General features: G+C 44.1%; 1 protein-coding gene across 3 annotated transcripts in view; it reads right to left on the minus strand.

Annotated features, from left to right (window-relative positions):
* The window catches only part of ADCY8 (adenylate cyclase 8), a 263,282-nt gene that overhangs the window by 17,570 nt on the left and 224,084 nt on the right, over positions 1-21,628 (minus strand). For all 3 annotated transcript variants that reach the window (XM_032760443.2, XM_032760446.2, XM_058443978.1), the window contains 2 exons: positions 18,883-19,041; positions 5,577-5,723 (listed from right to left, as the gene is read on the minus strand). In XM_032760443.2, the coding sequence (XP_032616334.1) occupies positions 5,577-5,723; positions 18,883-19,041 (306 nt within the window). The remainder of the gene's footprint in view (positions 1-5,576; positions 5,724-18,882; positions 19,042-21,628) is intronic.

Consider the following 21,628-nt stretch of genomic DNA (forward strand, 5'->3'; position numbering starts at 1 on the left):
CCCTTGCAGGTAACTATTGGATTAAAAATTCCAGGCTAGGGGTGGTGGCTCACATCTGTAATCCTAGCACTATGGAAGGCTGAGGCTGGCAGATCACCTAAGGTCAGGAGTTTGAGACCAGCCTGGCCAATGTGGTGAAAACCGCTGTCTCTACTAAAAATAAAAACTCCACAGTATACAAAGTATAAATTAAACATTTTAAAGAGATTAAAAAGCAGACTGGAAGAGGGGATGTCCGCATATACTGGGGCACAGAACTAGGGGCTCTGCCTCCATTGATCATCTGTTTCTCTGAGTGGCACTTTGAGCTTAGTATTCTCAGATCCATTTTGCAGATGAATCAGCAGAGGCTCCATGTGGTAAAATAATGTGTCCCAAGGTCCCAGGGTGAGAAAGGGGAGACAGGACCACATATAATTTGCAGGGCCCGGTGCAAAATGAAAATGCAGAACACCTTTTCCAAAAATTAAGACGCACATGAGAGCAACAGCAGAACATTAAAACAAGTGTGGGTTCCTTTTGTGACTGCATAGGCTGCACACTCTCGAAGCCGACCCTGAGTGGGAGAGCTAGGCTCAAACTCAAACCTCACTGATTCCCAAGTCTAAACTTTGTCTTCTTATTCCCACTCTTGGCAGACATTTAGATGCAATTTCTGATTCTCTAGCTTTTGCCTCCATTTAAGATTATAATATCCTCAGGGTCTCATGTCATCCTGGGGTGGACAGACAGGCAGACGGAACAGAAGATGGGTTCTCTACAGACTGTCTTGTTTTAGGCATCATCTCAAAATTAATCAGGGGCTGAGAAACTTGGAAAATTCCTCCTTGAGAGGAACTCTTCTGGGAACATGGAGAACACAGGTAGGTGCTTTGCTTTGGGGGGTGTGTGTGTGTGTGTGTGTGTGTGTATGTATAGCCTGATTTACAGCAGGGGCAGCCTTTGTTTATTATTTTTGTTTCTTGAACTAAAGTGAAGCCCCTCTTCTGCTGTCACAGAGATTCTGCCAGTTGTGCCCAGGGTACACAGGTCTTCAGCCTTGGATCATGACTGGTCTTTGCTTTCAGACACTAACCAAACATATTTGGTGTTTTGGCAGCCCTTCAGCTGCTAATGTTTCAGCTTAAAAATCCTGGAACATCTTCAATTGCTCACCTCCCTCCCTCTGCCTCCCTGTAGCTGCTTTCCCCCAGCTTTCTGCTGGCGGTGGACTGATCTGATGTGGTCCTGTGGAGAGCAGGTGCTTTTCCTTCTCTTTTCTTCAGAACCACTTGGCCAAGAGCCAGCTTCAGGCTCTGGTAAGCCTCCCCCTCAGAAGATAATTTGGAGGCAGAAAGGAACTTCATTATCTCATTTAATATCCATCCAGCAGATTTATTTACTCTATAGCTAAAAGTGTCTGCGGGCATAGTGTAGTCCCTGATCAGCCCATTTGTTCACTAGAGCAAATGGGGAAGTGAGATGTGAGAGGGCTCTTCAGCCCTTTGTCGAGGCAGGGGCTGTGGGGTGAGGAGCCCTTGAGTTGGGTTATTGCAAACACAGTCTTGGAGATGTGATCTGTGCAAAGTTCAGCTTTTCTCTGAGCCAGGAAAGAATTCTGCATGATCTCAGGTTCCTGTGGTAATTATATCAGCAAGAAGAGACGCGTCAGTATTAAAGTGAACAGCAGGCATCTGGCTGGAACTCAGCCAGGCAGAATCTAGAGGACCTCTCTTGACCAAAAAAAAAAAAAAAAAAAAAAAAAAGGCAGGTCTGAGTGACCCAAGGAGCCACACCCAGGCAAAGCTGAGAGTGTTTGGGCTGGCAATTCAGGCCGCGTTTTTATTTTTCCTGTTGACTATATTCTCCACTACCTTCCCCCCGCCCCATCCTTTCTCTTCCACCTCCTCCCCTTTCCTCCTCTTTTCATCCTTCTTCTCTTCATCGCGGCCTCTCTTCTCCCTTCTCTCTCCCCTCCTCCCCATCTACATATCCTCCCCCTCCTCTTATTCATACTTTTCCTCCTGGTCTAACGCCCCTGTTCTAAAGAACCCAGCCTCCTAGACCAATTCCCTTTTCTCCAACTTCCCTCTGCAAACACCCGTTTCAACCACTAGGGGCACTGCCCTCCTTCTCTGCTTTCCAAGACTCTAGAGAGTCTAGAGTTTGGTTCACTGAGATGCAAATGTAATTCAAATGTACTTTATTCACTACAATTTTAAAATATGAGAGGGAGCACTTTTGGAAGATGGGTTGCTATAAAGCGAGCTTGTCCAACCTGTGGCCCAGGATGTCTTTGAATATGGCCCAACACAAATTTGTAAACTGTCTTGAAACATTATGAGGTTTTTTTTTTTTTTTGCAAATTTTTAAAAGCCCATCAGCTATCCTTAGTGTTAGTGTATTTTATAGGTAGCCCAAGACAATTCTTCTTGCAATGTGGCCCAAGGAAGCCAAAACACTGGACACCCCTGCTATAAAGTTTAAAATACAACAAAGCCTGACGTCTTAACCTTTAGTCAGATATTTGTAATAGAATTAAAAAATTAATTAATAGAATTAAAAAATTAATAGAATTAAAAAATTAATTAAAAAAATTGGAAGTATGTTTTGAATTGCATTAACCTATCTTCACCTTACTATCTGCCAGCTTGTTTCTGTCCCCCCTTTAATGAATTAATTCCTTTAGCAAGTACTTAGCAAGCATCTGCCATGTCCATCTCTTATGTGCTAGACACAGAGCTGGGCCCTGGAGACTTAACAAGATACAAAAATATGGTCTCTACCTTAGTGAGCTTATGGCCTAGCATAGAGGATAGGAGTTAAAGGTGCTATTGTCACAAAATTGCCTTCCCCTCCCCACCTTGCAAGACCCTCTGTACTAGTACACTTACCAGTGACTTTTTGTGTAAGGGCAACTCCTAGTCACCATGCCTCCCACTGGATGGCGATGCCTTGGGAGGCAAGAAGTGATCACGTCTTATCCATCTTGACCCCCCACACCCATCCCAGGGCAACTACGATGACCATGTTTGAGCTTATGACTTCAAAATCATTACCATGAAATGCCAGGTAAATGAGAAACAGTGCAACACAAATGATTCCAAATCAAAGCAGTATGGGAGACTGGGGTTCAAATCTTGGCTTTGCCACTTAGTGGTATGTGACCTTGGTCATTTTTGGTGTTTCTAAGTCTCAGCTTTGCTTATTTTTAAAATGAAGGCTAATAATGCCTAGCCTAAGGGTTTGTGTCAGAGGTAAATAACTATTAAATGACATATATTGAAAATACTTTTCATTTCTGGCAACACTTGTAAAAACCTATAGAGATTAGTAACATGAGTTTCTACGCTAGAACTAAGTGGCTAGTAGACAGTAAACAGGGTGGTACTGAAGGGTTTCAGCCTCTATGATAGGAGGTTTTTCAGAGTATGAGTTTTTCATTAAAAAAGGAGTGACAACCTGGATAGAGATGGGTGTTAGAAAAAAGCCTTCAACAGTAGAAGTAGTGTTTGAATTGACTGTTAAATGAATGTTAGCTTTTCAGCTGGTCATAGAGTCGAGGGAGAGAGGATGGGGTAAGGGCGAGAATGGCATGGCCTCCAGGCAGAAAGTGCAGTGTGTGAGAGCCAGGTGGGCTTGTTGGCTTGTAAGTAGTCAGGTGGTGCTGGCCAGGTGGCCTGCAGTGAGAGGTAAGGCTGAGAGGAGGCAGGGACAGTGAGTGCAAGGCCTGCTAGAGTTGACGAAGGGGAGCCCCTGAAGGGTTTAGGCTTCAAAAGGATGTGACAAAATTCTCCCGCCTTTGGTGATTGCTAATGGTGAGATGCAGGCAGGGAGAGCAGATAGGAGATGACTGCAGTTGTCTAGGAGAGAAATAATATGGTCTGAATGAAGGTAAAAGCAGCACTGATGGTGAGAAAAAGGCAGGTGTGAGAGCTATTAAGAAAGTTGATGAGATGTCTGCACACCCATGTTCATCTCAGCATGTTCACAACAGGCAAAATACGGAATTAGCCTAAACGTCCATTGAGAAATGAATGGGTACACACACGCACGCATGCACACACCCATACACATATACACACACATACACATATACACACACACAGTGGAATAGTATTCAGCCACAAAAAGAAGGAAGACCTGCCATTTGCGGCAACATGGATGGACCTGGAGGATACGATGCTAAATGAAATATGCCAGGCACAGAAAAACAAATACATTTGGTATCACTTATATGTGGAATCTAAGAACGTCAAACTCAGAAGCAAACAATGGAATGGTGGTTATCAGAACCTGGGGGGTGGGGTGGGAACAGGGAGATATTAGTTAAAGGGTATAAAGTTTTAGTTAGACAAGACGAATACTTTCTGGAGATCTATTGCATAGCATAGTGACTATAGTGAACAATAATGTATTACATACTTGAAAATTGCCAAGAGAGTAGATCTTAAATATTTTTGGCACAAAGAAGTAGTAAGACGTGAGGTGATGGATATGTTAATTAGCTTAATCATTCCACAATGTACACATATATCAAAACATCACATTTTGCACCATAAATATATACAATGGAAAGAAGGACTTCACGGGACTCAGTAGCTGGATTGAATGTAGGGATGGAGGGACAGGATGCTGTTTAGAGTGATGTAGTAGTTGTTCTTGTTTCCCACCCCAAGCCCCTTTGTGGGACCACCCTCCAAAATGCCATGAGTGCTGGCTGCTGACAATGCACTGCTGCACCTCCTTTTGGAGAATTTGCTTGGTCTCATGAGAACTCCCTTGCTGGAAACGCCTGGGAGGCTAGGTACCCCTACCAGGGCAGCCCATGACCAATAATGACTGACCAATACGGGTATCCAAAGGCCTGGCCCCCTGCTTCAGTGTGAGACAGTTGTACCATTTATGTGCCTGAGTTCCCTCTGGGGTTAGGCAGGGATTTGGCTTATTCCATAGCATTTTCTCAGGGAATCACTTGCTTCCCATCTCAGGCTTAAGTAACTGGTTGGACACTGGTGTCCTTCAAGATGGGGAATGGGGGAGTAGAAAGCCCACTTGTGTCAAGTTTATGAATGGACCTGAAGTGCAGCATGAGTATTTCCCCCCCCCCCCAGAATGTGTTCACTAGACTCATGGAACCTGGAGGAAGAAACCCCTATCTGTAGTATGTTTGTACTTGCAATTAGTCTCTGACCAAAGGCAAATGGACAGTTTTATCTTTGACACTTTGAGAAGATGGAGCAATGCTTGCTTCAGTGTCCAGCCTCTGTGGTGTCAGTGCCTGAGTAGTATTGGCCTCATAGAGGCTTCTAGTCAAGTCCTGCCTTTGCCATCTGCCAGCTGTAAAACACTGAGTTATGTTACTTAGCCTCCCTGAGCCTTATATTCCTGATCCCCCAAATAGGGAAATAATAGCATTTAACTCAGGTGATAATTGTGATAATTAAATCAGATAATACATGTTTGTGTTTATAACGCAGGCTGGAATTCCGTAAGTGCAAAAAAAAAAAAAAAATAAGTAATTCCTACAATGAATAACACAACGCTTTGACAACGATGCCCATTTGTGATTGTAAATGTCTCAGGCTTAGATTTACCTCATCGAAGTCAGCAATGATCTCATTCAGCAAGCGCAGGCATTCCACTCCCTGGTTATTCATTTCGGTCTGAGAGTAAAAGTCCGCAAATCCTGGGATGGAGGCAAACATCACCCCAACAGCATCATAGGATTGAGAATATAGCTCCTGGACAGAGACACACAGAGGGCACCAGAAATGGTCATCAGAGGTCGGTTCTGCAATGATGCTTCCTGTACACGCATGTGTACACGTGTGCACAGGCACCCACAGAGAGACAGAAAATGAGGCTTGGATATTGTTATGTCAACACTGTGTGTTTTAGTCCACGTGGGCTGCTATAACAAAATATCTTGGACTGAGTGGCTTATAAACAATAGAAATTTATTTCTCACAGTTCTGGAGGCTGAGAAGTCCAAGATCAAGGTACTGGCAGATATGATGTCTGGTGAGGACTCACTTTCTGGTTCAGAGATGTTGATTTCTCACTGTGTCCTCAAGTGGTGGAAGAAACAAGGCAAATCTCTGGGGCCTTTTAAAATAAGGGCACTAATCCCATCCATGAGGGCTTTTACCTTCATGATCTAATCACCTCCCAAAGTTCCCACCTCCTAATACCATCACCTTGTGAGTTAGGGTTTCAACATATGAATTCTGGAGGATCATGAATATTCAGTCTATTGCACCACAATCACAGCATCATCACCATATGGAATGTGATGACTGAAAATTCATGGTCTCCAGCCTCAGCTGGGGCCTGAGTTCTGACTGCCAGTTCATTCATTCTTGGTCAGCTTCCTTTTCTTTTCTCCTCAATGGCTAGTCCAAACCTTCAGATCTCCACTTAACCCCCTACTCTATTTCTCTCAGTAGATGATCTTACCTTTCTACTTCATTGAGAACATGGTGGTGGCTTTTGGTGGTGACTTATCTCTGTTCCAATCCTCATAGACTTGTCTGTCATTCATTTTCTTCTCTTTCACTTCAACTCCAGATGATGATGTGTCTGTCTTTCCTTCTCTTGCTGAAGGTCAGTACTTCCACCTGATCATTTTATAACTTCTTCAGCAATTTACTTTTTCAGTGATCCTTTTCTTTCTCATTTCTTTCTCCTGGCCTCCTCTCCCTGCTCCTCCTCCTCCTCATCCTCTAAGAGTCTCTTCTAAGAAAAAGAACAAAGTGCCCTGGATCCTACAGACACTTGTGGCTATCAACTAGTTTCTCTTCCTCCTTGTTTCCAAACTTCTCAAACTAGTTACCTTCACTGCCTATTCCCATGCTCTTAATGCCCACTGGCATCTCAGACTGGAATGAAATGAACAAAGAACAGTCTAGCCTGCTAGTCAAAGTGGAAAAATCAATGTACACATGTAACTTTATATCCTGCTGGACACCTGCAGATTGGTCTTTTATTGATCACCCCAAGATCTTGATTCTCTTGACTTTTTATGCTTTAGCGATGTCCTTTGCTTTTCTCATGCCTGGCCCCTTTGAGAATGCCTTTTTTTTTTTTTTTTTGCTTATTTTCCACCTTAAATGTTGGTGATTGCTATGGTTCTGTCCTTGGCCCACTGAATGGTTCAATTTTACAGACTTACCTGGTCCATCTCGTTTCAATACCCATGTGCTGACGGTTTCTAAATTCCTGTGTCAAGGTCAGTTATCCTTCTTGGGCTTCAAGCTTCTATGTCTCATGCTTGGTTGCCCTCACCCTCCTCCAATCACAGATTCCATAAACTGAGTGCATCTTCTCTCTGACTAAGCCTGTGTCTACTGCATTGCTCTCTAATTCACTTGGTGGCACCAGCATTGCCAAATCAACAAAATGAGAGACCCTTAGAGTCATCCTGACTCCTTCCCCATTGTATCCATCTTCAATAAATCATCAAGTTCTGCTGGGCTTGCTTTTGTCTTCTAAACGTGTTTGCTTCTACCACTGTGTGTGTGTTTTTAAAAATCAGGCTCTTCCTGTTTTCCTTCTTGATCACTAAAATGAGAGCCTTCTACTGGGTTTCCTGACTCCAGTCTTGTTCCATTCAAAGGCATCCTTCACACAGCAGCCAGAGTGATCTATTAAAGATACACTATTGACCATACCTCTCCCTATCTTAAATCCCTCCAATGGGTCACCATTGCCCTCAGGATAAAGCTCACACACTGAAGCAGACATATATGCATGCCCTTGCCTCCACCTATCTCTTCAGCTTTATTGTCTGCAACTCCCCAGTTGGATATGTGCTCCAGAACACAGAAGCATTTGTACTTCTGTGTGCATGTGGTGTCTGATGCTGTAGGTGTTCTGCCTGCATACTCTCACCCAGTGTTCAAGTGTCAGCCCTTGTGTTTCTTCTCCACTAGATGGTGTTTTTCTTTGGCCACTAGAGGGCACTCTGCCCATGTGAGAAGCAGCCTTGGGAGGTGCCAGGAAATTAACACCCCTCCGAAGCAGCAGTTGACCAATGCCAATGGGAACTGCTGGAGAGTCCTGGCTCCCTCGCGCCTTGGGCCTGATAACTTTGAGGCATGCTCTCACACCATTTCCCTGAATTTCCCAGCGGGATTAAGCTCCAGTCGCCCACGGGGTAACTAATCGGATGATGCATCATTTATCGGTTGCCTTCCTTCTCATTTTCCAATCTACTAGTGTTTACTGGGACCACCGCTGAGTAAATTACTTGCATTCAAATCCTTGTCTCAAGGTTTGCTTCTGGAAGAACCCAAACAAAGACACAAACCCTGTTCCATTTCACACTTAAATGCTTTTATTCCTGCCGTCTGTCTCTGGGTGGGAAATGTTCTTCCTTCCCTGCAGTTAGCTTCCTTTACCAGGCTAGATCTTGTTTTCTGCCTCTGCTAACCATTTAGAGACAACGACTTCTATAAGTCACAGAGGGAGTTTAGAGGCTGCACTTGGTGCTTTTCAGTGACCTCAACAATTCTACAGTATAGCCTTTGCCACCTGCATTACTGTCTTAACATCCATTTCTTCCTTTAAGTGTGGATTCCCTGAGGGCAAAAACCACATGCCATTCATCTTATTGCACTCCAATTATGTATCGTGTGATTAGTAGTTTTTAGATGCCCCGATATAATGCACACCCTAGACAGTCTGGTCAAAGGTAAATACTCAAAACCGTTGGTTGATTAATGACTTTCTGACCTTCGTAGGAAACATGACAAATTGCTTTCATATATGAATTCAATGATTTAATCCTTGTAATAATTCTATGAAGTCATATGATAATTATTCCCACTTTACAGATACAGGAAATGAGATAGAGAGGAGTTAAATCATTGTTTTGGATCACACAGCTAGTAGTGGGAGAGAGGATCAGAGGACTCCCAAGGCCTTCCCTTGCACTACACATGTGAGTGTGCCTCCTCCACATGGCATGCCCTAGGTCAGAGAAAGATGGTGTCGCTCATTCATCATCAATTGCTCTTGAACTTTAAGCGTGGATTAATCTAAACTGATGCCTTCTTTAGTCCTTATCCAAAAGAGCACAGGCAGCTGATGACTGGCTAGGTAGGGCTGGGCAGGGTAGAAGGAGTGCAGATAGAAGTCAGGGAGCAGAGCAAAGGTAAATGGCTTTCAAAGGTGGATTTCTGTTTACCTTGGCTTTGAACAATATGGTGATGCCATGAAGGAGCCTGACTCTGCAGTAGGAGTCAGAGATCCTGCTTAAGTAAACGTGCATCCTCCTAATGACTGTGGTTTGGTGGGAAAGTCTCTATTTACTCTATTACCTAGAGTATTTGTTTGCTAGGGCTGTTCTAATATAGGGCCACAGACTCAGTGGCTTAAACAACAGATGTTAGTTTCCTCACAATTGCAGAGGCTGGAAGTCTAAGTTCAAGGTGTTGGCAGGTTGGTGTTGTCAGAGGGCTTTCCGCATGGTTGCAGATGCTGTCTTCCCTGTGTCTTCACACGGTCTTCCCTTAGGTTCTAGTCTCCTCTTCCTATTAGGGCACCTGTCATATTGGGTTAGGTCCCCTTAATGACCTCAGTTTAACTTAATTACCTCTTTAAAGATGCTGTCTCTAAATACAGTTACATTTTGAGATCCTTGGGGTTAGGACTTCAACATATAAATTTTGGGGAGATATAATTCAGCCCATTACACCTATATTTTTATTTTCTGCTTAAAAATAGAGATAAAAGAGAAGATCCTACCTTCTAAAATTCATTGTCTAATTACGCAGTCCAGATCCCCTCCCACTTTGGTTTATGCCCTGTGAGGTAAATGCCTCCATGGTATAAAATGGCAGGCAGCCAGGGGTGTCTTAACGATTGTTTGTCTCCCTGAATATTCTAATGAATGCCAGCTCCTCTCACACTCTTTTGTTTTTGTTTTTTGAGACAGAGTCTCACTCTATTGCCCAGGCTGGAGTGCAGTGGCGGGATCTTTGCTCACTGCAACCTCCGCCTCCTGGGTTCAAGTGATTCTCATGTCTCAACCCCCTGAGTAGCTGGGGTTACAGGCACCTGCCATCATACCAGGCTAATTTTTGCATTTTTAGTAGAGATGGGGTTTCACCACGTTGGCCAGGCTAGTCTTGAACTCCTGGCCTCAAGTGATCTACCCACCTAGGCCTCCCAAAGTGCTGGGATTATAGGCATGAGCCACTGCCCCCAGCCTCATGCCCTTTTCCTTAGTTTTATTTCTCAGTCTTTCCATCATTTGAAATATTCTGATTGCTTAAATAATAAAAATGTGATAATATTAGCTACTTTTTTGAGCACTTACTATGTGCCAAGCACAATGCAAAAGATTGCACATACATCATCTCATTTAATGTTTACCACATCCCCATGAGACAGACACAAGTAAGACCCTTATTTCATCTATGGGGAAACTGAGGGATGCAGAGATTAAATACTTTACCCAAGCCCCATAGTTGTTATGATGTAGAGCTGGAATTTGTACCTAGACAGTCTGACAACAGCCCATGCTACTGCTAATAATAACTATAATTATAGCAACAACAACAGCAATGATAATAATGACAAGCAGGAATAAATGTCATGGAAATTGGGAACTGGTTTAGGTTTGTCCATCTGATGGGATGGTCGCTTCACAGTGGAGGGGTAAGAAAGAGCTTGAAGAAATATGACCTGAGTTCAGATCTTGATTCTGTGGTATCCTGCTGGAGGTTGGAGAAGTGGGAATAGGGTGGGCTGGGACTCACCCCTCTTTTCCATAAGATGCTAGCTGATGGAGAGAGTGGCTACAGGGGCCTGACAGTCAGTTGAAGACCAACCCCCTCAACACAGGCTCTCAGATAAGGATGGATTGGACAATGTGTCTTGGATCTGAGGCACAAATGGGAACCTTCAGCCCCTTCCTGTGAGGCAGAGTGGGACTGATCTGATTTATCTACTCAGTGGCTTGCAGGGAGCCTGGAGAATGGTGGGTCTTTACCTTCTTGTGGGGCAGAAAGGGAAACCTGTGTTAAGTGGCTTGCCATATGTGAGGAGAAGGCGGGTTCACCTTGGGCACAAACAGGTCCGTGAGGAGACAAGACAGACTGAGGTCTTTGTGGGTCTTTAGCACCTGGGCCCCACAATTGTCTCGAGGTCCAGTGACCCTGGCTTTCCCCGGTCTGATGGGGTAAAGCACCATAAGAGAGGGAGAGACTCCCTCCCTGGCACTTCCCCATAGGGTGGATGGTGTTACAGGGACTTCCTCCTCGGCTGGTGAAGGCAGGAACGTGGAAAGACAGGAGCACTCGATCCCCACAGCTGTGGGCACATGACTCTGGGCAAGTGAGGTGACTCCTCTGGCCACAGGTCCCTCAGCCGTCGATGACAGTGCCAGCTCTTGCTCTGCTTTTGCCCCTGGTAGCACTGAGATGCTCCACTCCAGTTGTCTGCCTGCTCCTCTGTGCCACGACTGGCAGTGGCTGCTCACACTGGTTCCAGTAACTGCTTTTTCTCCTTGTCCCTTTCAGCCTGGGAGCCACCATGGCTTCCCACAATTGCTGAGCACAGCGGAATATTCATCTCCTCCTTATCCCTATTGCTTCAATTAGAGACCCAGCAGAAAAGAGGGGGCACATTCAGATCAAGACGATTCAGGAAGAGTTAACTGATAAAGGGCTTAATTAGAAAGATGAGGGAAGGAAGTAGGGAAACCCTAAGAAATCTCCCAGAAATCCAAGGCTGGTGGCAGGAGAGCTGTCACCCCTCCAGGCTCAAAGGGATTAGAAGAGCCCAAAAGGAGTGAGTTGGTTTGACACTGGAGGCAGCACAGCAGTGGCCTTGGGAGGAGATATTAATCTCTGTGAAGTGACATAGCCAGCCCCAGGCAACCGCAAGGGAGTAAATATCTTGCCCTCACATTCCCCACTTCCCCTCATTTCTTACCCAGTGCCAGCCTTTGATGACCGCTCACCTGGGTGCCCAAGGGCCAAGCAGGTCACAGATGTAATCCATGTAGAGTAGCCCTCTCACCCGTGTCCCCCCCACACCCCCCCCCCCAAGGAAGAGCAGACAGAAGAGGTGGAGGGATTTTGAAGGATACAGAGAGGAGCTCTGGCCAACCTACATACACCTTCCGGGACAGTCCCTTCACTCAACTCACTCCAGGCAACCGCCTGGAGTGTGCCATCTGTTTCTTGCTATTTTGGGCTTCAAGAATATAAAAACACTTTGTAAACTGGGGAGGAATTGATGAATATAGAAAAGCTATTATTGGTTTATTGTTATCTTCCTCTGGTTGGTCAAAGGTATGGACTTAGTAGAGGATTTTGAGCATGTGCATGTGCTCCGTTGCACACCGGCATATGTCAGTATGAGGACTGATGTCCTCTCTGCCTGGGGAACTATAGTCCGGTCCTTCACCTGCTCAGGCAACTCCAAGTCCTGCATTGCTTATACCAAGTTAAGCCACCTCTCAGCATGGGAGAAACTATGTCTGAGACTTGCAAACCTTCTTAGCATCCTTTCATGTCATTCAGGTCTCTGATCACATGTCACCTCCTTAGAGAGAACTTCCATGACCCCTGCTCTTTTCTGAATGTGTCCCCCAAATTCATATGTGGAAACTTCACTGCCAGTGGGATAGTATTAAGAGGTGAGGGCTTTAGGAGGTGACTAAGTGATAAGGGTGGAGCTCTCATGAATAGCACTGAGGCCCTTGTTACAGGGTATGAGGGAGCGGACCTCTTCTTTCCGGCTCTTACACCATGTGGGGACACGGCGTTTAAAGTGCCATCATGGAAGTAGAAACAAGGGCTCACACCAGACATGAAACCTGCTGGCACTTTGATCTGGGACTTTCCATGCTCCAGACCTGGGAGGAAAGACATTTCTGTTCTTTAAAAATTGCCCAGTATCAAGTATTTGGATATAACAGCACAAACAAACTAAGATACCAGTGTAAATACCCTTTCAACACTTTATTCCATTATTCAGCTATTTCTATCCTCATCAAATTCACCATTCTCTGACACTATGTTATATATTTATTTATTTGCTTCACTGTCTTGTCTTCCCACAAAAATACACGTTTCGGAGCAGCAAGGCCTTTGTTGTTTTTTTCACTGTTTTAACCCCGGTATTTAGAACAGCACCTGGCACATGGTTGGCCCCCATTAATACTTGAGGAAGGAAAGGGTGAATGAAGGGATAGGGGATGGGGCTGTGACTGGGAAGGAGTAGAAAAAGTAGCAATGACTCACATATGTCAAAAACAATAGCCAACAACCAGTGTGCATTTAAAATATGTCAAGCACCATGTAAGTGCTTTAGGCTTGATAACGCATGTAAATGTTGTAATGAATCAGATGAAGATGCAGAGTATGGTTATGATCCCTTTGTAGCACAACAAGGGGCATGAGGAAAACGAGGTCCAGAAAGGGTTATTATCATTTGCCATTGGTCATAAAGGTAGTAAAAGGAGGAACCAGAACTAAACCCACAGCACTGGGGTTTTGAATGCACACACACACGGCCTTTCTACAGTGAAGCTGCCTTGCACCAGGCTGCATTGGGGACTTGATGTGTTGTTACTCGATTTAGCTCTGAGCCCAAGTCAGCAAGGTCAGTATTATTTCCCCTATTAATCAGATGAGGAAATGGACTCCAAAGAGTTGGGTAACCTGGCATAGGTCACACAGCTAGTTAATGACAGAGATGAGATTTATGCTGTGTGGACTCTCCAGCACCTGGGACAGCTGCCCTTGCTAGTGTCTTTTCAACAACTCCTCATAAAGCCATGATGAGCCAGTGGGTTTCCTGGGACTCAGAGCTAGCCTGCTTGACATTGATGAGATACCCAGGCCTGGACCTCCAGCTGGCTTTATCTGCAGGAATGTTCCTGACCAGAGGAAGTGAGTGCTATTCTAAGCCAAAAGCACAGCAGAATAGCAGAAGCTGCCAGAATGTTGGTGTGGGTCACACTGCCTTGGACAGGATGCTTCTGGGTGTGAGGCTCTGTCCACCGCCTGTGTTTGGATGGTTTGAGTCATCCTTTGTCACAGTTCTCCTTCTCTGCATGCACTTACAGTGAGGTGGAGGGGAAAGAACACTGGCTTTGGCGTTACACATACCTGGGTTTGGATTTGAGCTCACTACTCACTAGCTTTGTGACCATGGGTAAATTTCTTTCCTTCCCTGAGCCTCAGTTTCTTCATCTAGAAAATGGGGATAATAGTTCCTACCTCCTATTGCACATTGAATCAGATCCAAGCTACTTCAATATTCTTCAAGACTTGTCTCTTTGTACTTACGATACCTCTGCTCTGGCCTGTTCTTTCCCTGAAAATATTTGGGTGCTTGTAGTCCCCCCCAGTCCTTCTCAGCAAATATCCTATAGTATCTCATCTTTATGCCTTCGGCCATTTGGGTCTGTCTGCCTGGAATTCTTTTCCTCCACCTCCTTGACTGATTAACATCTGAGTCCTAGGAGGGTAAGAATTAGAATCATATTACAGTTGAAGAAACTGAGGCTCAGAGAACTTAACTAACTTGCTCCAAATCACACGCTAGTAAATGGAAGAGCTGCAATTTGAATACATGTCCTTCTGGCTTAATAGGTTGGGATTTTCCCACTAGGTCATATGGCCTTCTTTGGAACACCTCAAAAGGGGTTAGAATCCAAGGAGGGAGAGAAAAGAGAGTCTGAGCTTGCAGCAATGATGCCAATGATGGCTCTCAGCATACACCTGGCTGCTGTGGCCAGGGACATACACACAAGTTACAACTAAGAAGTCATCTGGCTTTGCCAGCTGGAGGCTGTACGTTTGGTTCCTCTTTGAGTGTGGTCTGTGGAATTATTTTCTAAAGTGTGAGGCCCACATCAATACAAACAAGTCAGTTGGAGGCTTTGTGCATCACACAAGTCTTCTAGGTCAGCTGAAGGTCAGCCATGAAGGCACTGCCACCCCAGGGATACACCTGGGAGATACCCTGGCGTAGCAGGAAAAGGTGGTGCTTTGGGTGCTGTTGTGGCCCCGTGAAACTCACAGATGTCCCCAATCAGATGTTCAGAAATTTGTATCACAGTTCAGATCTGTAGCAAGAGGAGAAACTAAAAATGCCTTTGCCTCTTACGGTAACAGAGCATGAAACTGGGAGTTCTTGCCGGCCACTACAGTCCTGCCCCTTCCCTGTTACCCTTTCACGTATTGTATGACTCTATCTTTCTCTCTTTTTCTACACACACACACACACACACACACACACACACACACACACACACTAATCTTGCCATCCTCCAGAGGTGGTATGGGTAGCAGCATTGTAAGGGGGAGAGGGGCACAGAAGAAAGAAATCTGAGGGACTGGATTCCCCTTGCGGCTTTGCATAAAGAAAGTGGGGAGTGGGGCATACCCTGTACGTCTCAGGGTCCCAGTTTCCTCATCAATAATATGAGGCTGATGGAACTCTTAAGGTTGTAAATAGAATGAAAGATAATTTTCTCAACTGCCTATTTCATTATCTGGCATGGAGTAGGTGTTCAGTAAATGATATTTTATCCTAATGTGAAAATTCTCTAGGCAATGTAACCATGAATGGTGTTTAATCCTAGTCCAGTGTGAGCTGTTTAAATATTTATAAAATCTCAAATAATCCTGACAAGATGTCTTATATATGCAATGAATGCTGAAGCAGTCCTTTATTTTGCTCAGCAGGGGTTTGGCCTGAATGACAGCTGATGACCTGGGGTCTCAGCATGCATCTCTGGTTGGTTTCCTTCCTTTCAGGATGAAACCAGTATGTCCTTGCTCTTCCCCACTGGTCCTATGTGCCTCACTGTTTTGGTGTCTTGATTAAAAGGCTGTTTTTTTTTTTTCCTCATTTCTCTTTGGAGAGGGGTTCTATCATCTCCATCTAGTGGTCATGGTTGATACACACTGATGTTCTCTCTGCTTCCACGGCTTCGTCAAGAAGCTCTTGCAACAAAGACACTGACCTGAGGGAGCCTTGAGGAAACCAGGCCTAAGCTCAATTCCAGGGAATTCCATCCGTTGAGGAGGGTGGAGCCTCTGCACCCAAGAGACTCTCAAAGACCTGAGTACATCAAGATCTGATTATTCCAGTGGCTGAGTACTCATTCCCTTGGGCTTTTCTGGTTTTTCTGGTTTTACTAGTTTTTCTTCAGTAGCTTGGTTTTAGGGGCCTTACAGGTAACATAAATGGCAGGGTACAGATGGGTAAACTGAAGCGCCCATTTTATGCATAAAGGCATCACATTCGTAAATTAAATATAAACCAATCAACTAACCCACTGTCCAAGCCAAGTGGCTCATTGGTCAGATTTGTCTCAGGGTCTTAGAGTTTGCAATTCTTGTCCTAAGGGTTTTTCATTTCTTGTTTAGTTCAGTCTGAAAATCTAGTCCTGGAAGAGCTGTATTATCCCTGCCTCTCAGACAATCCATATTGCCTTTGTAGCATCCTCAGCAAGGGGTTAGCGTTCCCAAGTTAAATGCCAAAGCAAGGGAGCCCACTACTCCAGTTCATCCACAGGCATTTCAAGAGCAGGGGCCACAGCCAGGCACAGTGGTGAACAAGGGTGATGTAGTCCCTGCCTTGTGGATCTCACTGTGTTAGGAGGATGAGATGGCCTGATGGCTCTGTCCTCGTAAGGCTCCTCCTAACATGAAACCCAAAGATGTCCCCTGTGGGTCAGTCCATGGTTCTAGACCTTCCCTTGGGAGTCTCACAGAGTAAGACCAAGCCCATTCACATAATAATGTGACTCTGGACTTTCAAAGACACCTTCAGTTCCCTTTTGAGTTACTTTCCCTTGAAGGTTAGAGGGGGAACCAAATCATTTGATTTTGTCATTTCTCACCTCCCACATCTGCTCCATTATCAAGAACTATTGATTCTATATCTTAGATGTGTCTGTAATTCATCTCCTTCTCTCCATCTCCACTGCCACCATCCTAGACCTCATCACCAGGGTCTTGCCTGGGCCCTTTTAGAGTCTCCTGCCTGGCTTTTTGTCGCATGATCCTCCTATCCACTCTCTATCAGCAGCCAATTGACTAGGTTACACTTAAAACTTCCAAAGGCTCCCATTCTATGTGGAAGTGACCATCGCCCATGGAGCTTGACCATTAGGCTCTGTCTAGGATTTCCCTTCACAGCACTCACCATATGACCCTTCCTCCTTCTAGTGGTCCGAATAGTGCCTAGTGCCTCCTGCCACCAACACTCATGCTCCCCTCAACAGTCATGTCCAACATGGTACTATTTGGAAATAAGGTCTTTGCAGGTGTAATTAAGATGAGGTCATACTGAATTAGGGTGAGCCTTAAATCTATGACTGGTATTCTTAAAAGGAGAGTACATTTGTCCTTTTAAGAAGAGCTGTGTGAAGACTGAGAAATTAGAGCCAAGTGGCCATAGCCAAGCAACTCCTGAGCCTAACAGAAGCTGGAAAAGCCAACGAGAGATTCTCCCCCAGACCCTCTGGAGAGGGCAGGAGACTCCCAGCATCTTGATTTCAGACTTCTAGACTGCCTTCATAATGTAATAAGACAAAACAGTTTAAGTAAAAAGAGCATTTCTGAGCATTTGCTACATGCTAGGCAATGGGCTAAGAAGATATATACACACATATGTATGTATATGTGCATATATATGTATATAGATACATAAATATACACACATGTATCACACATATATGCATACACACATTTATGTATATATACATATATTTTATTATTATTTTTAATTGTGGTAAAATGCATATAACATACAATTTACCATCTTGACTTTTTTTTTTTTGAGATGGATTCTCACTCTGTCACCCAGGCTGGAGTGCGGTGGCACAATCTTGACTCACTGCAACCTCTGACCCCCAGGTTCAAGTGATTCTCTTGCCTCAGCCTCCCAAGTAGCTGGGATTACAGGTGCCTGCCACCATGCTTGGCTAATTTTTGTATTTTTTAGTAGAAACGGGGTTTCACCATCTTGGCCAGGCTGGTCTTCAATTCCTGACCTTGTGGTCCACCTGCCTCAGCCTCCTAAAGTGCTGGGATTACAGGCGTGAGCCACTGCGTCCAGCCATCTTGACCATTTTTCAGTGTATAGTTTAGCGGCATTAAGTATAGTCACATTGTTGTGCAACCATCTTCACCATCTATCTCTGTAATTCTTGTGATCTTGCAAAACTGAAATTCTGCACCCATGAAACAATAACTCCCATTCTCCTCTCCCTCCAGCCCTTGGCAACCACCATTCTACTTTTCATCTCTATGAATTTGACCACTCTAGGTACGTTATATAAGTGGAATAATATAGTATTTATTTTTTGTGACTGGCCCATTTTACTTAGCATAATGTATTCAAAATTCATCCATTGCTGTAGCATGTGTGAGAATTCCCTTCTTTTCAAAGCCTGAATAATATTCCACTTTATGTATATATCACATTTTGTTTATCTATTCATCCATCAATGGACCCTTGGGGCTGCTTCAACTTTTTGGCTATTGTAAATAATGCTTCTAGACATACAAATATCTCTTTGAGACCCTTCTTTCAATTATTTTGGGTGTATACCCAGAAGTGAAATTGTTGTGTATATATACATACATACACATACACACACACACACACACACACATGCATATGCACATAAAACTTTAAAATTCCAATTTAGTCTTTCAATGGAGACCTTATTATATCCATCTTGTAGATGAGGCACCTGAGGTTGGGAGGCCATGTGTAAATTTCATAGTACTAGGCAGTTTCTCCATTCTCATTCACTCACATGATGACAGTGAAATTCTCCCAGAGCTTGGGATCAATGTGAACAACTGTACATCACCCACCACCACCCTTTCTCACTGGCTAGACCAGCCTCTGGCTCACCTCATTGTCTCGGTCCTTCTCTAGGAAATGGCGGGCCACGTGGCTGGGTAAGATATTCCGGAGCATGTTCTCATTGTGTTCCCTCAGCTCCTTCATCTCATTGATCTCCTCTTTGGCCTGTACTCGCCAAAGGAAGTCCAGGCGGGCTGTGTACTCCAGCTGCAGTACATATGAGAGAAAGAGAAGAACCAGGTAAACTTCTGAGGTGTAGGCTTCAGGCACAGTCAACTGGGAGGCAGGAAAGGCTTCTCTGGAACTCTTCACAAATGAAACAGAGCCTGATCTGAATATTTTGGGAGGCATTTTGTTGGAAACCAAGTGATCAGAGAATGATTAGGTTTCACAGGGATATGTTCCTGCCTTTCACAGCATTAATGCCCCTGTGATTTCATACTTGTTTGTGTGATTACCTGATAATGTTGGTGTCCTCTACTAGACTGTCGGTGTTGTATAGTGTATTAGTCTGTTCTCATGGTGCTAATAAAAATACACCTAAGACTGGGTAATTTATAAACGAAAGAGGTTTAATGGACTTATAGTTCCACATGGCTGAGGATGCCTCACAATCATGGCGGAAGATGAAGGAAGAGCAAAGGAACCTCTTACATGGCAGCAGGCAAGAGAGAGCTTATGCAGGGGAACTAGCGCTTATAAAACCATCAGATCTCATGAAACTCATTCACTACCATGAGAGCCGTATGGGAGAAACTGCCCCCATGGTTCAGTTATCTCCACCCGGCCCCACCCTTGACGTGGGGATTATTATAATTCAGGGTGAGATTTGGGTGGGAACACAGCCAAACCATATCATATGGTCAGAGGTACTTCTATCTGTTCAACTTTACAGCCTTACTGTTACAGGCTGAATGTCTGTGTCCCTCTCAAATTCATATATTGGAGCCCTAATCCCCAATGTGATGACACTTAGAGATGGAACCTTTGGGATGTAATTAGGGTCGATGAGGTCATGCTGGTGTATCCCTCAGGATGAGATTACTGCCCTTATAGGAAGAGACATGAGAACACTCGCTCTTTCTCTCTCCACATGCACACACTAAGAAAAGGCCAGGTGGGGATACAGCAAGCAGGTAGCTAGACATCTGCAAGCCAGATAAGAGCCCTCATCAGAAAACAAACCCTTCCGGATCTTGACCTTGGACTTCTCAGCCTCCAGAACCATGAGAAGATAAATTTCTGTTGTTTAATACACTCAGTCTATGGTATATTGTTATGTACAACAGCTGGAGATACGAATACACTTACCATGTAGTAACACATTTGGCACAGGGCAGGCACTTAACATTTGTTGGCTCATTAAATAAGTGATCATAATAAAACTAGCTAACACTTACATGGTGCTTATCATATACCAGGAATGGTTTTAAGCAATATACATATATTAAATCCTTTAATCCATGTAATAGCCCTAATAGGAAGGTATTATTATCATTTCTTATTTTACAGATAAGGAAATCGAAGCAAACATGAATTAGTAACTTGACTAATATCACACATGAGTTAGTGGAAGCCAGGATTTGAACTTGATTCAAAAATCAGAATATAGAATCTGAGTTGTTAACCACTAGGTAATATAGAATAAATGAATGAACTCATTAGTGAAAGGATTACAGATTTAGTTGCTAGACAGATACAGCTTAGAGTTCTAGTTCCACATTTATACACTTTAACCCTGGACAAGTAACTTCATCTCAGTTTCCTTGTCTCTGAAATTGATGTGAACATCAGTGACCATGCAGGGGTGGAATAGGCATTACAGGAAGTTATAGATAAACACATGGCACATAGTAGGCACTCAATACACATTGGTTCCCTCTTGTCCTAGCCTCCCCTCTCATAAGAAGGTGCACAGTGTTCTTTCCAAAGGATCTCAGGGCCCATTTTTACTGCAGTTCTGGGTATGTCATTATTTCAGTCTTTAACTGTTGACATGAACAATATGCTGCCCTGGTAAACACATGGTTAGCTGCCCCGAATTCAAGGGCTTAGACAGTTCAGATAGCTTCTTTTCTTTTTTAAAAAATTTTACAGTCTCAGTGGATGGCAAAAGTATGAAAAGACCATATGCACAAGGTTATCCATTCAGCAGAATTTTTAATAACAAAGGCTGAAAACAAACCAAATGTTCATTTTGTTGGCTGAATAAACTTTAGTACAGAAATATCATTGAACATGATGCAGCTATTAAAAAGAAATGAAGACTATCTCTCTATACTTTGAGGAACTGGTCTCCAAGAGGAGAAAAGTGTATATAGTATGCTAACATTTATCTAAGGAAGATCGATCTCTCTATCCACATACATGCACACACACATATTTCTTAATTAATTTTTTTTTTTTTTTGAGACGGAGTCTCGCTCTGTCGCCCAGGCTGGAGTGCAGTGGCACGATCTCGGCTCACTGCAAGCTCCGCCTCCTGGGTTCACGCCATTCTCCTGCCTCAGCCTCCCGAGTAGCTGGGACCACAGGTGCCTGCCACCAGGCCCGGCTAATTTTTTTGTATTTTTTAGTAGAGATGGGGTTTCACCGTGTTAGCCAGGATGGTCTCGATCTCCTGACCTTGTGACCCACCCGCCTCGGCCCCCTAAAGTGCTGGGATTACAGGTGTGAGCCACCGCACCGGGCCTTCTTAATTAATTTATTAAAACATTAACATATAAACCATTTTACATTTTATAAAATGGTTTATATTTTAATCTATGAAATGACGAAAGGAATGGTGTGGGAA

This window comes from Hylobates moloch, unplaced genomic scaffold (assembly GCF_009828535.3).
Source record: "Hylobates moloch isolate HMO894 unplaced genomic scaffold, HMol_V3 SCAFFOLD_9, whole genome shotgun sequence".
In the NCBI taxonomy this organism is placed as follows: Eukaryota; Metazoa; Chordata; class Mammalia; order Primates; family Hylobatidae; genus Hylobates; species Hylobates moloch.